The sequence below is a fragment of the Aquarana catesbeiana genome, linkage group LG01, assembly GCF_042186555.1.
Source record: "Aquarana catesbeiana isolate 2022-GZ linkage group LG01, ASM4218655v1, whole genome shotgun sequence".
Classification (NCBI taxonomy): Eukaryota; Metazoa; Chordata; class Amphibia; order Anura; family Ranidae; genus Aquarana; species Aquarana catesbeiana.
In genome coordinates, this window is record NC_133324.1 from 946,486,689 (window position 1) to 946,502,423 (window position 15,735).

The 15,735-nt window shown below is 46.9% G+C and overlaps 1 protein-coding gene across 9 annotated transcripts in view; it reads left to right on the top strand.

Annotated features, from left to right (window-relative positions):
• The window catches only part of LOC141121275 (von Willebrand factor A domain-containing protein 5A-like), a 169,088-nt gene that overhangs the window by 43,425 nt on the left and 109,928 nt on the right, over window positions 1-15,735 (top strand). For all 9 annotated transcript variants that reach the window (XM_073611083.1, XM_073611073.1, XM_073611072.1 and 6 more), the window contains exons 5-6: window positions 8,850-9,019; window positions 9,311-9,452. In XM_073611083.1, coding sequence (XP_073467184.1) covers window positions 8,850-9,019; window positions 9,311-9,452 — 312 coding nt within the window. The remainder of the gene's footprint in view (window positions 1-8,849; window positions 9,020-9,310; window positions 9,453-15,735) is intronic.

The window sequence follows — 15,735 nt, forward strand, 5'->3', positions numbered from 1 at the left end:
CGCCCAATTATCACACATGTATTACTTTAACAAGGAAGAATTACAGCGATATCAAATGTTGATTTGCAATGACCCAAGAAGTCCACTGTCATCACCACTACAAACTATTTTCCGAGGGGGACTAACGAGCAAACGATCCACCCGATATAATGAGGGCATGCTAACACACCACCGGAAAATATGGGAAATAACCTTAAAGAGGCTTAAAATAGGGCATATCCATTCCCATACCCCCCTTTGGCTCAACAAACACATGCCAGAACTTGAAAATCTCCCAGACCCGCACATATGGGCTAGGTATGGTATAATATATCTCCACCAGGTCATGACTGACTCAAGGCTCAAGACTTTCCAAGCCCTTAAAGACAACTACTCAATACCGCAACACTTGTTATTCAAATACTTGCAACTCCGCCATGCTCTGCGCATTCAACTTAGGGACACTGCTAATATTACTGCTCACCCGCAGGTCCTAGAGATAATCTTGGGTGCTGAACCTCAAAAGCTGATTTCAAACCTATATTACACTATCCGACTCCCCAGAATAGCAGCAGTAATCCAAAAGGCCAAATCAGGTTGGGAAAAGAACGTAGGGGACATCAGTGACTCGGACTGGGACGAAATTTTAGAGAACGTTAAACAGTCATCGCCAAAACTCTCAGACAGATTGACACAGCTCTACATTGTCCACCAAACATACTTGACACCCAAAAGAATAGCCAAATTCCAACCATCACAGAGCTCGGTGTGCCTTATGTGTACACATGGACCGGGAACCTTTTACCATTTGATATGGGAATGCCCATGTTTACAGGATTATTGGGCACAAGTGATAAAATTTCTACATGATAAAATGGGTTCCCCAGTAGTAACGGACCCAAAATTGTGTATACTGGGGCTGCTACCTGATACAGATATAGAGAAGTTTCATGCTACCTTTATACATGAAACCCTATTTACAGCTAGGAAAGCTATAGCTAAAACCTGGATGCAGTCTCTGCCCCCTACAACATCGTCCTGGAAAAGAGATGTAAACAATGTACTACCATATAAAAAGCTGATATACATACATAGAGGATGCAAACAGAAATATTCAAAGGTATGGGATAGATGGCTGTAAGACGGAGAGACCTGTACTTAAAGGCTCAACGCTGCACAGTTACATAAAACAGTGTATATGACATGATGGGGGGGGAGGGAGAGGTAAGGGCCGCGAAATAAAATAAAATAAAAGAAATATAAATAAGTGCATCTTAAGAGTGTGGTACCAAGCTTATCAATGGTTCTGTCTCAAACTGTATAACTATTAAGAAAATTGAATGTAATAATTTCAAGGTGCAAGGTAAATACCTACTTTCTAATATATGTACACAATTAATGCTTGTTATGTATCTGTCAATTGAAGCTTAATAAAGTCGGATTTCCCAATTAAAAAAAAAAAACAAATTGGCGACCAGGTATGGCTTTCTACCGTTAATATCAAATTAGCATGTCCTTCTAAGAAGTTGGCACCTAGATTCATGGGACCCTTTCCAGTTAGAAGGAAAATCAATGAAGTGTCTTATGAACTGACTTTACCTGATTCATTTAAAATTCATCCGGTATTCCATGTATCTCTGCTCAAACCTGCTGTACCTGATCCCTTTCCTGCTAGAGGGACAAGACCTCCTGAACCTGTTGTAATTAATGGCAGGGAGGAATTTGAGGTTGAGGCTATCCTTGATTGTAGAAGAAGGCAAGGGCAAAACCAATTCTTAATCAAGTGGAAAGGCTACGGCCCAGAAAGTAACTCGTGGGAACCGGACAGTAATGTGCATGCTAGGCGTTTAGTGTGCGCCTATTTTTCTACTCATCCTGAGAAGAAGAGGTTGTTGGGCATCCGGAGGCTGCCCCTTGGGGGGGGCAATGTCAGGGATCTACCAGCACCAGACCGGGGCGCTTGCATGCGCCTATGCGCCGGCGCGCCCCTGTTCAGACACGGCATCAAGCTGCTACTGTTGCTGTGCATCAGCGCGGCACTCGGTGCGCGCGGGTGTGTGGGCGCGTTCGCGTTAGCGCCGGTTTGGCGCCATTAAGCACATAAAAGTTCCCCTGTTCCATGGGACCATTGCTGCTTCGTCTCAGCTCTGTGATTCTGCTTGAACCTGTATCTGATTGTCTGCTACCTGATTTGACCCGGCTTGTTTGACCATCCGACCTGCTCCAATCCCGACCCGGCCTGCCTAACCACTCTGCTGTCTGTATCTGCTACCATTGCCGACCTCTGCCTGTTCACCGACTCTGCCTTTGCCTGCTGTGATTACCTGTGCCAGTTACCTGCCGACCCGGACTGTCTAATTCTGCTTGTGCCTGCCGCTCTACTTGCTGTTGCATCTTCAGCTTCAGCTCCTGTGATCTCTCACCTCCAGTGTGTCAAGTCTGCTGCTCTTCCAGTCTCCACTCACCTGCAGTCCTGCCATCCCAGGAGGGATCTCTGCCTCTACATCAGAGACTATACTCCAACAGGCACTCCTACCCCACTGCGCTCAGGAGACCACTGTCCCCACTCCAGTGGCTCCTGAACCAGCGTTGTATGAGAGGTCTTCTCCTACAGTCAGGCTCTCCTACCAGGTACCTAACACCGGAACTGCGTTCCGGAACCTTTGGCAGACTTCTCACATACAACCCAGCACTTGAAGGGATCAAAAAGATAATCAAAGATTTACAACCCATTATAACAGAGGATGAAACTCTGAAAGGAATATTCCAACAACCCCCATTATTGGCTTTCAGACAACCACCCAACCTCAGACACAAACTAATCAGCAGGAAACTTCACTCTGATTATGAAGTCACAAATAATGGAAGCAAACCCTGCAATAAAAAACGCTGCAAACTATGCAACCAGATCAATCTATCCAAAAAGGTCACACACACAAATGGGACCTTCAATGTCATGGGATCTTACAGCTGTACCTCCAGTAACGTTGTGTACCTCATCCAATGCAAAAGGTGCAGCAAAGGATCTTATGTGGGTGAAACAGGACAGAAGTTACAAGTGAGGATGAATTTGCACAGACATACCATCAAAGAACATAAAGAAGACAGTTTATGCACACCTGTGGGACATCATTTCTCACAGCCGGACCACACTATAGAAGACCTCAATGTTTTAGTTCTTAAAGGGAATTTCAGAACTATCCAGGAAAGGAAAACTTTTGAACTAAGAATGATACTTTTTTTGACACGAAAAATAACGGCCTGAATTTAGATATTGGTTTCCTTACACATTATGCTAAAGTTTTACGACCCCTCTGTGACTAGAATCCCCCCTGCATTCTATAGCTCCCTCTCCCTCTGTCTTATCTCACTAACTCTGCTGCTATCTTTATTACCATTGATTTGTATGTGTTCGGCTTTCCCTTTTTTTTTTTTTTTTTTTTTTTTCTTTAACATGCTGCTTACAAATTTGTGAATCAGTACTGCTTGGACCTTGAAGAAGGGGACATACCCCGAAAGCTTGTCCTGAAAAATTGTATGTTAGTGCAAATAAAAAAAGTATCACGGACAGTACTCAATTTCCTCTGTCACAATTGCACTAATACGGCTACAATCAAATCAAGCATTATTGTAGGCAAATTCTGCTAAGGGTAGTAGAGATACCCAATCATCTTGTGTGAAAGATGTGAAACATCTGATGTATTGTTCCAGGGTCTGATTAGTCCTTTCTGTCTGACCGTTCGTTTGAGGATGATAGGCCGAGGACAAGGCCAATTCAATCTTTAGGGTTTCACACAGGGATCTCCAGAAACGTGAGGTGAATTGAACCCCTCTATCAGAAACTATGTTTACAGGTACTCCATGAAGTCTGATGATCTCCTTGACAAATATGCGAGCAGTTTCGGTGGCAGACGGGGTTCCCCTTAAAGGTAGAAAATGAGCCATTTTGGTTAGACGGTCCACTACTACAAAGATGGCTGAGCACCCTTCAGAACATGGAAGCTCCACAATAAAATCCATAGAAATCATTTTCCATGGTCTGTCGGGTACAGGCAACGGTTTCAATAAGCCCCAAGCTCGATTCCTGGATGACTTATTCTGAATGCAGATGGGACAGGAACTGACATACTTTTCACAAAAGTCTTTCAGATTGGGCCACCAGAATGTACGCTGCACTAGTTCCAGGGTCTTGCGAACTCCAAAGTGGCCCGCCAATGGATGATCGTGGAGAAGTGTCAAAACCCTGACCCGAACATCTTCAGGAACGAAAATTTGGCTTCCCTTCCAGAACAGACCATCTCTACTTACTAAAGAAATCCCAGTAGGCTTGGCTGACTCAGAGGATGCTTCCTTAATCAGGGAAAGTAAATCTGTTTGTAGCAGTAAAAAACTGTTTGCGGGTAAGATGGTGTCAGGAGTAGATAAGTCCTTAGGATTGTCGTGCATACGTGATAATGCATCCGGTTTAATATTTTTTGAGCCTGGACGGTAAGTGATATGGAAGGAAAAACGTGAGAAAAACAGAGCCCAGCGGGCTTGTCGAGGCTTCAGCCGTTTGGCAGATCGTAAGTATTCCAGGTTTTTATGGTCAGTATAAATTAGTACTGGATGCATAGCCCCCTCCAACAGGTACTTCCACTCTTCCAGTGCAGTCTTACTGGCGAGAAGCTCTCGGTCACCAACGTCATAATTCTTCTCCGCAGGGGAGAGTTTACGGGAGAAGAACCCTACGGGATGCATTATCTCTTTGCTACCTTTACGTTGTGAAAGAATCGCACCTACCGCAATCTCGGAGGCATCAACCTCTAAAATAAACGGTAGAGATGGTTCAGGGTGACTGAGGATAGGTGCTGAAGTAAACAATCTTTTGAGATTTTCGAAGGCGTCTTGGGCAAGTTGGTTCCAGGAAAAACGGGTATTCTGTTTGGTTAACTGCGTGATGGGTGCAATTATGGCTGAGAACCCCCTGATGAACTTTCTGTAGAAGTTCGCAAACCCCACAAACCGCTGAATTCCCTTCTTGTCCAAGGGTACCGGCCAGTCCAGAACAGCGGAAACCTTTTGTGGGTCCATCTTGATGCCTGTTGCAGAGGTTATTAACCCCAGAAATTGAATGCTCTGTTGTTCGAACTCACATTTCTCCGCTTTCGCGTACAGACTGTGTAAGCGGAGACGACCCAACACCCTGCGGACATGTTCTTGATGCAATTCACGGGATTCTGAAAAAATCAAGATATCGTCCAAGTATGCGATTACAAACACATCTAAAAAGTCCCTGAGGACATCGTTAATCAGGTGTTGAAAGGTGGCAGGGGCGTTGCAGAGTCCAAAGGGCATGACCAGGTATTCATAATGCCCGAATCGGGTTCGGAATGCTGTCTTCCACTCATGCCCAGCCCGGATACGAATCAAATTATATGCCCCTCTCAGGTCAAGTTTAGTGAAAATGACGGCAGTCCTTAATTTTTGGAAGAGTTCAGGTATCAAGGGTAGAGGATACCGATTTTTGACCGTGATTTTGTTTAGTTCACGATAGTCTATACACGGACGGAGAGACTTGTCCTTCTTGGTGACGAAAAATATTCCAGCACCAGCTGGAGAGGTAGAGTGGCGTATAAAACCCTTGGCCAGGTTCTCATCTATATATGTCTTTAGTACTTCCTGTTCTTTCTCTGATAATGGAAAAATGCGTCCGAATGGTATTTCGGATCCTGGCAGCAATTCAATGGGGCAATCGTAGGGGCGATGAGGTGGAAGAGAGTCTGCCCCCTTCTTACTGAAAACATCAATGAATTCATGATACTGTTTAGGTATGACCTGACAAAGTTTCTGGTCGGTGTCCAAACAAAGTAGGGTGGATGAGGAATCCGAATCTTTCTTAAAACAGTGTTCATGACAGTAAGAAGATGAGAATTTCACTTCTCCAGATGCCCAATGAATGTATGGATTGTGGGCCTGCAGCCAAGGAATGCCCAGGATGATGGGAAACATAGGAGAGGAGATGGCATCAAGAACCAGCAGTTCCTTGTGTTGGGAGGAAGTAGAAGCAGGCAGAGGCAGGGTTTCCTGGGTTACTTGTCCCGATCTGATGCGGGATCCATCAGCTAGAAATACAGCGAGTCCATGGGTCTTGGTTCGTAATGGGATGTTATGCTGGCTGGCAAAGTTTGAATCAATAAAGCAACTGCATGCTCCAGAATCAATGATGGCGTTGATCGTTATTGTCCCTTCTTGCAGCTGCAAAGTCAGAGGAAGGGCAATGTGGGTAGAATTCGCAGACAGAGCAGAGAGACTGGTATACACAGAAGACGGGCACTTACTTATTTTGACTGGACAGTTCAGGACATAGTGCCCAGTCCCACCGCAGTAGAGGCACAGATTGAGTTGCCGGCATCGGGCCCGTTCTTCAGGCGATAAGGCAGGTCGCATCAGTCCTAATTGCATAGGTTCTGCAGAGTCAGGCGTGGCATTAGCTGGATTTGAACTGGATGGGGGTACATAGCGTGTTGCCGGAAGTGGTGCTCTGGCTGTCATCCAAATCGGGCGGGATTGTAAAGCAGATCGTTCAGATCGACGTTCCCGGATACGTCGGTCGATTTGAATAGTCAAGTTAATCAAAGCCTCAAGAGTATTTGGTACACACACTCGGGCAAATTCGTCCTTTAATACTTCAGATAGACCCAAGCGGAACTGGTGACGCAGGGCCGCATCATTCCACTGAGTGTCCGCACTCCAACGTCTAAAGTCCATGATATAGTCCTCCGCAGGTCTGCGGCCTTGCTGGAGCGTGAACAGAGCTGATTCAGCTGTAGCAGTCTGTTGAGGGTCTTCGTATATTTGCGCCATGGCTTCAAAGAAAGAAGATAAGGACTGGGTTAGTGCTGAGTCCCCTTCAAGTAGACGATGAGCCCAGGTCTGAGGTTCCCCTTGTAGGAGGGAGATCACGAACCCCACCTTAGTGGCCTCCAGTGAGAAAGTTCGGGGCTGTAATGCGAAGAAGAGCTTGCAGGCGTTGCGAAAGGCCCGGAACTTGGCCCGGTCTCCAGAGAATCTATCAGGAGTGGGAACCTTTGGTTCAGGTGGAAGCATTACAACGGAAGGACCAGGAGCCGTCTGTGCCGGGGTTGTGGCTGAGGAGGAGGCCAGGGGGTTAGGCCCTGCAAGGTTCTGGACTTGTCCCTCCAATCTGTTGTAGTTATCCTGGAGGGATTGTACGGCTTGAGTGAGGGCCGCAAGGTGGGTGCATATTTCTTTCAATGGAGAGGTATCTCCTGCAGACTCAGTCATGGCTGCTTCGTACTGTTAGGTACCTGGTAGGAGAGCCTGACTGTAGGAGAAGACCTCTCATACAACGCTGGTTCAGGAGCCACTGGAGTGGGGACAGTGGTCTCTTGAGCGCAGTGGGGTAGGAGTGCCTGTTGGAGTATAGTCTCTGATGTAGAGGCAGAGATCCCTCCTGGGATGGCAGGACTGCAGGTGAGTGGAGACTGGAACAGCAGCAGACTTGACACACTGGAGGTGAGAGATCACAGGAGCAGAAGCTGAAGGTGCAACAGCAAGTAGAGCGGCAGGCACAAGCAGAATCAGACAGTCCGGGTCGGCAGGTAACTGGCACAGGTAATCACAGCAGGCAAAGGCAGAGTCGGTGAACAGGCAGAGGTCGGCAACGGTAGCAGATACAGACAGCAGAGTGGTTAGGCAGGCCGGGTCGGGATTGGAGCAGGTCGGATGGTCAAACAAGCCGGGTCAAATCAGGTAGCAGACAATCAGATACAGGTTCAAGCAGAATCACAGAGCTGAGACGAAGCAGCGATGTTCCCATGGAACAGGGGAACTTTTATGTGCTTAATGGCGCCAAACCGTCGCTAACGCGAACCCGCGCTCGCCCGAGCGCCGCGCTGATGCACAGCAACAGTAGCAGCTTGATGCCGTGTCTGAACAGGGGCGCGCTGGCGCATAGGCGCATGCAAGCGCCCCGGTCTGGTGCTGGTAGATCCCTGACATCCGGTGAGTTCCAGCTGAAAAAAAGCCCTGGGCTTAGTCATGAAAGGGATAAGGGGGTATCTAATGTAGCTCCTCCATGAAAACTACCTGTTCTGTGGAATTTGAATTTAGTTCACCCTGGGCTTTTGAAACGTTACTCTCCTAGTACTGTTTCTACATACTGAGGCATGCTGGGAGAGGGAGGGGTTATCCATGCTGATTACTCTTTTTTTTTATACTGCTAATGTCCAATTCCTCCTATAGGTGGCAGTATGGCCAAATTGTCTCTGAATCCCCCCTTTCCCTCTGTGTTTCTTTTCATGTTCTTGCTTCATCACAAAACTGGAGCATGCTGAGTAGAGGAAAGAGGGTATAAGGGGCTGGCTTTTAGTTTTTCTGTTTTGCCCGTGTTCAATCCTCCCGTAGACGGCAGTGTAACCCGATTTATGTATTTGAATTCCAGTGTCCCTCAACGGACTCCTAGAAAAGTATTTTACAACAAATACAAAAAATCCTATCTTTCTTCTCTCTGGCTTTTGTAAGCACCTAGATAAGGAAAATACAGATTGCAAGGGCCACAAAATAAATGACAGGAGCAGGCGGGGTATCGGAGCAGTAGAGATTTGGGTATTTGAGAGTTGAAAGATAAGGGGTGGAGGTTAGGAGGGGGATTTAATTTGACTTGGAAGGAAGTCAAGGTCTTTTTTCACAGCCTGGATCCGAGGAGCTCCATAGGGACATACACATGAATCGTTTTGAAGGCTAACACGAGTACGTGAACTATTTTTATCTTAGAAACATTGTAGGTCAGATGACGTTCACTTTTAATATATAGAAATATATCAAAATATGAAACATTGAATGACTCTGCATTTTATCTCTTCCAGATCACGATGTCAGCATAACAGCCACACGTCCGCAGGTGCCGATTGGTGAGATCCCGTACACTCTGAGTCTGAATGCTCAGTTCCAATCTGCATATGGGATCGCCAAGATCGAGTCCAACTGCAACATCACCCCCCTGGAGTACACAGATAGTGACAGGACCAGCGCCAAGGTGAGTGGGGCACAGAATAATATCAAGGCTCATTTCTTTTGTTGATTTGGATAGGATAACTACTACTTCTAATAAATGCTGTCGGGGTTGAAAAGTGTCGATAAACCATGAAAGTCTTGTATGTATGTCGTGAAAGAAAATGGCAAATTAGGTTTGAAAAAGAGCTCCTTTGTTAATTATGCAGTCATCTCATGTGTTCATGTCAGCCCCCCATATAGTGAAGATGATGGATTTACCACGGCAGCAAATGTGCTATTTATAATTACAATTATGTTATTTCACCTTTTGTAGGTGTCACTGGCTGAGGGTCACAAGTTTGAGCGAGATGTAGAGTTATTGGCTTATTATATGGATGTGAACAAACCCAGCGTCACTGTGGAGGCGGGGCTTGGAGCTACAGACGCTGCCCATGAATCTGGACCAACACCATCAGGTGACAAAATAGGCTGACGTGACATCTACAGCTAGCACTCTGCATCATAGTATGATGGCTCGTTACATTTGGGCCAATGACCGCATTATAACAAATGCTGCAAATTAAAAGAAATGACACTGCTCCAGAGTCCAGGCTAACATGCAACAGCTGGCCATAGGTGCACAGACTCTCCACAATCAATCTTCTCCCTTCAAGGAGTAAAAACACATAAGGTTGTTGTTTTTTTTTTTTTTTTTCTTGTTTTTTTACTAAACCACAAAAATCTTTACTGATACCAGATCTGGTCCCCCAGACATTCTCTCCATCATCGGATGTGACTCTGCCCGCTGACTAGACATGTGCGATTTGTTTCATTACAAATCAAAATTTGAACAAAATTTTAGTTATTCAGATGTATCCCAATTTCCAAATCGCAATAATAGTACACAAATCCAAAAATAATTATGACGAAACAAATTGTTTGAATTCAAAAATGAATTCGAAAATTAATTTGAATTTGAAATGTAAACATATTGCAATGAATACAGTGAGGTATAAAGAAGATGGCATACTTAGGCTGTCGTATAATGAATATGATAAAATAGAATGGAATAGAAAAAAAAAAAAGAACGCAAATTTTGTTTGGGTACAGTATTGCATTACCATACAGTATTGCATGCGCGAGCTGTGCGGTGCGCTGTGACTGGTCGGGCAATCATCTGGGACCTGTGACGTGTCCCAGATGATTGCCAAGAGGGAGGGGGGAGAGGTAAACTGACTTCTGGCGCCGCATTTCCCCGGGAGGAAGTGGGAGCTGGAACCCTCTAAAAAGAGGGTTTCCGCCCCCCCCCAAAAAAAATGACATGCCAAATGTGGCATGTCAGGGGGTCACCTTCCCTTTTTGAATGGAACTCTGCTTTAATGCGTTCTCTGCATTAAAGCGTTTAACCTAAAAAAAATGGATCCTGTTCCTTTAAAGCCTTTTATACAGCACAGTGCTTGCGCTGTGTAATTTGCCCCCCTGTATCAGCTGAAATATCTCACTGATCCTGCCAGTTTCTGCCCTCCCCTATGCAAACTGACCACGGTGTATCATGGCTGCTGAACCCTGACACGGTGGTCAGTTTACATGCCTCCGTCATCCGCAGCCTGCTCTTCTGTGTCTCCCTCTGTCCTCCTCCCCCCTCCTCTTCCTGCCTGTCAGCTTCCCGATCCCCCTCTCCTGCTGTAAAAATAGCAGTGTTTTCCTATTTCAGTTCTATCTGTTATATAACAGTAAGCTCCGCAGTGGATGTCATTTATAAAAAAATTTCTGTATAATAGCTTATTTCAAAGCGCTGTTCGGCGCTCACGTGACTGCCCGCCGGTCTCCTCTTCCTCCTGTCCTTGTCTCAGCTGACATAAGTGGGGGTTTCCCAGCACCCCCTCCACAGCTATCGCATCGGGAGAGGAGACCAGTGGGTATTTATACAGCATATTTTTATAAATGACATCTACTGCAGAGCTTACTGTTATATAACAGAGGGAACTATAGAAGGAAAAATATTGACACCTTAACCGGTTCCCCCGACCAGCTCACGTAGGTATACTGTGGCAGAATGGCTCTCCTGGGCGAAATCCTGTATATATACGGCTTTGCCCAGGAGAGCCACCAGAGGGCATGCAAGCGCCGCTGGAGGCACGCACGTGCCCACTGCACAGCGGTGGAACTGATGCACATGGTCGGCGGGCGCGATCACCGCCGACCACATACGATCGCGTGCACGAGAGCCAGCATGGGAATTTGTGTGTGTGTAAACACACAAATCCCTGTGCTGTCAGAGAAGAGAAGACAGATCGTGTGTTCCTACAAATTTGGGATAGCGATCTGTCATCTCTCCTAGTTAGTCCCATCCCCACACAGTTAGAACACAGTGAAGGAACACACAGTCAACCCCTTGATCACCCCCTAGTGTTAACCCCTTCCCTGACAGTGAAAGTTACACAGTAATCAGTGCACTGATCGCTCTATAAATGTCAATGGTCCCAAAAAATTGTGAAAAGTCTCCGATCTGTTCGTCGCAATACCGCTAAAAATCGCAGATCACCCCCATTACTAGTAAAAAAATTAAAATAAAAATGCCATAAATATTTCCCATAGTTTGTAGACGCTATAACATTTGTGCAAACCAATCAATATACACTTATTGTGATTTTTTTTTTTACCAAAAATATATGTAGAAGAATACATATTGGCCTAAACTGATTGTGACAGACCTAGCCGGGACAGAGGCTTTTGGAGGGGACTGAATGCCAGCCTCTTACCGACCGATTATGGACCGTGGCATTTGGGGGAACGATGCTTGTTGTGAGCTGCATGCCTGGGGACACTGGAAGTAATATTACTTTGGATTCATGTCCATGTCCCCCCAAAAACACAAAACTCTGGGAACCCTGTATGTGCCATATTATAGATAGTGACTGCTTCACAATGTTGTGTGTATATATTGTGTGTTGTCTCATGCTGTTGTGTACTGTTTGCTGTGCTAGTTTGGGGTGGGGCTGTATTCCAATGTTCTATTGTGTCTGTCTGCCTTGGATCACAGGAAGTATATCTCTATGGAGGGAGGGGGGATTCCTCCAGCAACCCCCTGCTGATAAGACTCTGTACTGATGAGAAGTTTGAACACATCTGACCTGTGTGTCTATTGTCATTGGACAGTTTAACCCACCCACTTTTCCAAGGGTGGGGGGAAGAGTCTCTGAGTTATTTTATATGTTGTGTCCATGTGTGATAATAAATGAGTTGATTCCTGCTTGAACCTCAAGACAGAGCTTTGTCTCGTATTTGGGGGAGAATTATTTGTATGGGTTCCTTGTTCAGCTGATTGAAGTGTCCTGTAGCTGCCTTTGTGTTCGAAAATGGAATGTCTTAAACGGCTTTAACCCCTTTCAGACTCGGGGTGTCGTTACACTGATGAAGAAATTTTTTTTTTTTAAATTTGGGGGATATTTATTATAGCAAAAAGTTAAAAATATTGTTTTTTTTTTCTAAATTGTCGCTCTTTTTTTGTTTATAGCACATAAAATAAAAACCACAGAGGTGATCAAATACCATCAAAAGAAAGCTCTATTTGTGGGAAAAAAAAGGACACAAATTTTGTTTGGGTACAGTATTGCATGACTGTGCAATTGTCAGTTAAAGCGATGCAGTGCCAAATTGTAAAAAGTGCTCTGGTCAAGAAGGGGGTAAAATCTTCCGGGGTTGAAGTGGTAAAGGTAAACAAACCTTCTGCATGCAGCTTCTCCCCCAGCTTCCCTTGTACTTACCTGGAACTTGATCTCAATCCAGCAATGTGCAAGAGAGCAGAGGCTCTCTCAACTCTCTTCCTCCTCATTGGCTAAGAGACAGCAGTGGAAGCCATTATCAATGGACACACAGAGCGGGGCTTGGGAGGGAGCAAGCACGACATGCTATGGGAGCACTTGGGGGAGATCCAGGAGTGCCAGTGAGGGACCTGAGAAGAAGAGGATCAGGGCTGCTCTGTGAAAAACCACTCCACAGAGTGGGTAAGTATATAATGTTTGTTATTTTAACCTCTTCCCGCCAACGTGGCGCATATACTGTATATGGCCTCTCGTGGGTGGGCTTTAACGCTGAGAGGTCCATTGTAAACACTTTTCTGAGCTACCAGCTCGGTCCCAGCACAGTTACCAGCGGGGAACATAAAGCTACTGATAAATACTCGCGATGGGAGCTTTCAAAACATGTGACCGCTGTTACAGCCAATCACATTGATCAGATGACTCGAATGCCCGCCTCCACCTCCTGGCATTTAAAATATCTTAGGGCCAGGAGAAGGGGGTTCATTAAACCCGAGCGTTAAAGACAACCCAGTTTATATAACGCTTGCAGTTTATGCAGTGCTTTACAACATAAGGGCAGACAGTGCAATTACAATACAGTTTTATACACTAGGAATCAGAGCCCTGCCCTGTTAGAGCTTACAATCTAAGAGGGAGGGTCAAGAGATACAAAAGGTAATAACTGTGTGGGATGGGCTGGTGGAGAAAATAAAAGTACAGTTGTTAGGTGGGGCAGGATAGGCCTCTCTGAAGAGATGAGTTTTCAGGGATCGTCTGAAAGTGGAATAGGACAGGGCTCAAAATTTCAAGTACTGAGATACTAGCCAGGCCTCAAGGGTTACTTGCCACCAGTTGCCCCAGCCCACCCCGCCCGCCCCTAAACACACCCTCATAAATTCTCATGAGATGACACTTAAATGTTTTATGCAGAATTAAGTTATAAAAATAAATAATAACAAAAACAAAAAACTTTATCCATGCCCACCAATGCAGCCTTGTGCCCACCAATGCAGCCTTGTGCCCAACCAATGCAGCCGTGTGCCCACCAATGCAGCCATGTGCCCACCAATGCAGCCATGTGTCCCCCAATGCAGCTTTGTGCCCCCAATGCAGCCTTGTACCCACCATGCAGCCTTGTACCCACTATGCAGCCATGTATCCACCATGCAGCCATGTGCCCCCAATGCAGCCTTATGTCCCCCAATGCAGCCTTGTGCCCACCATGCAGCTATGTATCCACCATGCAGCCGTGTGTCCACCATGCAGCCTTGTGCCCACCAATGCAGGCTGCCTGTGCCCACCAATGCAGCCTGTGCCCACCAATGCAGCCTTGTGCCCACCAATGCAGCCTTGTGCCCACCATGCAGCTGTGTGTCCACCATGCAGCCGCGTGTCCACCGTGCAGCCGCGTGTCCACCATGCAGCCGCGTGTCCACCAATGCAGCCGCGTGTCCACCAATGCAGCCGCGTGTCCACCAATGCAGCCGCGTGTCCACCAATGCAGCTGTGTGTCCACCAATGCAGCCTTGTGCCCACCAATGCAGCCTTGTGCCCACCATGCAGCCGTGTGTCCACCATGCACCAATGCAACCTTGTACCCACCATGCAGCCATGTGCCCACCATGCAGCTGTGTGTCCACCATGCAGCCTTGTGTCCACCAATGCAGCTTTGTGTCCACCAATACAGTCTTGTGCCCACCAGTGCAGCCTTGTGCCCACCAATGCAGCCTTGTGCCCAGCATGCAGCCTTGTGCCCACCATGCAGCCATGTGTCTACCATGCAGCCGTGTGCCCACCATGCAGCCGTGTGTCTACTATGCAGCCGTGTGCCCACCATGCAGCCGTGTGCCCACCATGAAGCCATGTGTCTACCATGCAGCCGTGTGCCCACCATGCAGCCGTGTGTCTACTATGCAGCCGTGTGCCCACCATGCAGCCGTGTGCCCACCATGAAGCCATGTGCCCACCATGCAGCCATGTGCCCACCATGCAGCCGTGTGTCCACCATGCAGCCTTGAGCCCACCATTCAGCCTGTGTCCACTATGCAGCCTACCTGTGCAGGGGAGGAGAGGAACAGGAGAGCTGCCCAGGTGATCAGAGCGCAGCACAGGGAACACAGCGATAACAGCTTTAATTTCAATTGCCGTGTTCCCACCACACAACGTCATATACAGCCCCGCCCCCTGGCTGGGGAACTTTGATTGACAAATCACCCGTCACCGGGATTGGACCGGTGATCTGTCTATCAAAGTCCCGGGACCAGGAGGCGGGGCTGTATCTGACAGCTAGCGGTGGGGAACACGGCAATTGAAATGAAAACTGTTATCGCTGTGTTCTGTGTTCCCTGTGCTGCGCTCTGATCACCTCGGCGGCTCTCTCTCTTCCCCCTCCGCGATCGCTGGGAGAAGGACTCCCATTCCACCCAGGCTGCTGGCGGTGCTTGACCCCTGCTCCCAGGCAGCCATATAGCTCGCCAGCCCTCAAAATCCACTTGCAAATGTGAGCAGGCGAGTGGATTTTTTTTTTGATGGCTGGACTAGGAGATAGTTGGACAGATTGGGGTAGGGAGTTCCAGCTGATGGGAGAGGCTCTGGAGAAGTCCTGGAGGTGAGCATGGGATGAGGTGACAAGTGAGCTAGAGAGCAGGAGGTCTTGGGAGGAACTAAGAAAATGATTTGATTGATATTCTGAGTCAGTGATGTAGTTGGGGGCAGAGCTGTGGATCACTTTGTAAGTTATTGTTAGTATTTTGAATTTAATATGTTGGGTGAGCGGATTGACAGAGAGGGGTGGGGGGACACTGAACGGTTGGTAAGGTGGATGAGTCTAGCAGCATCATTCATGATGAACTGAAGGGGGGGGAAGCCAGTGTAAGGGTAAGCCAATGAGAATATGACAGAACCAGGTAAATATATCCACCCCTAAACAACTGTTGGTGAAGGACACAAGTTTGCT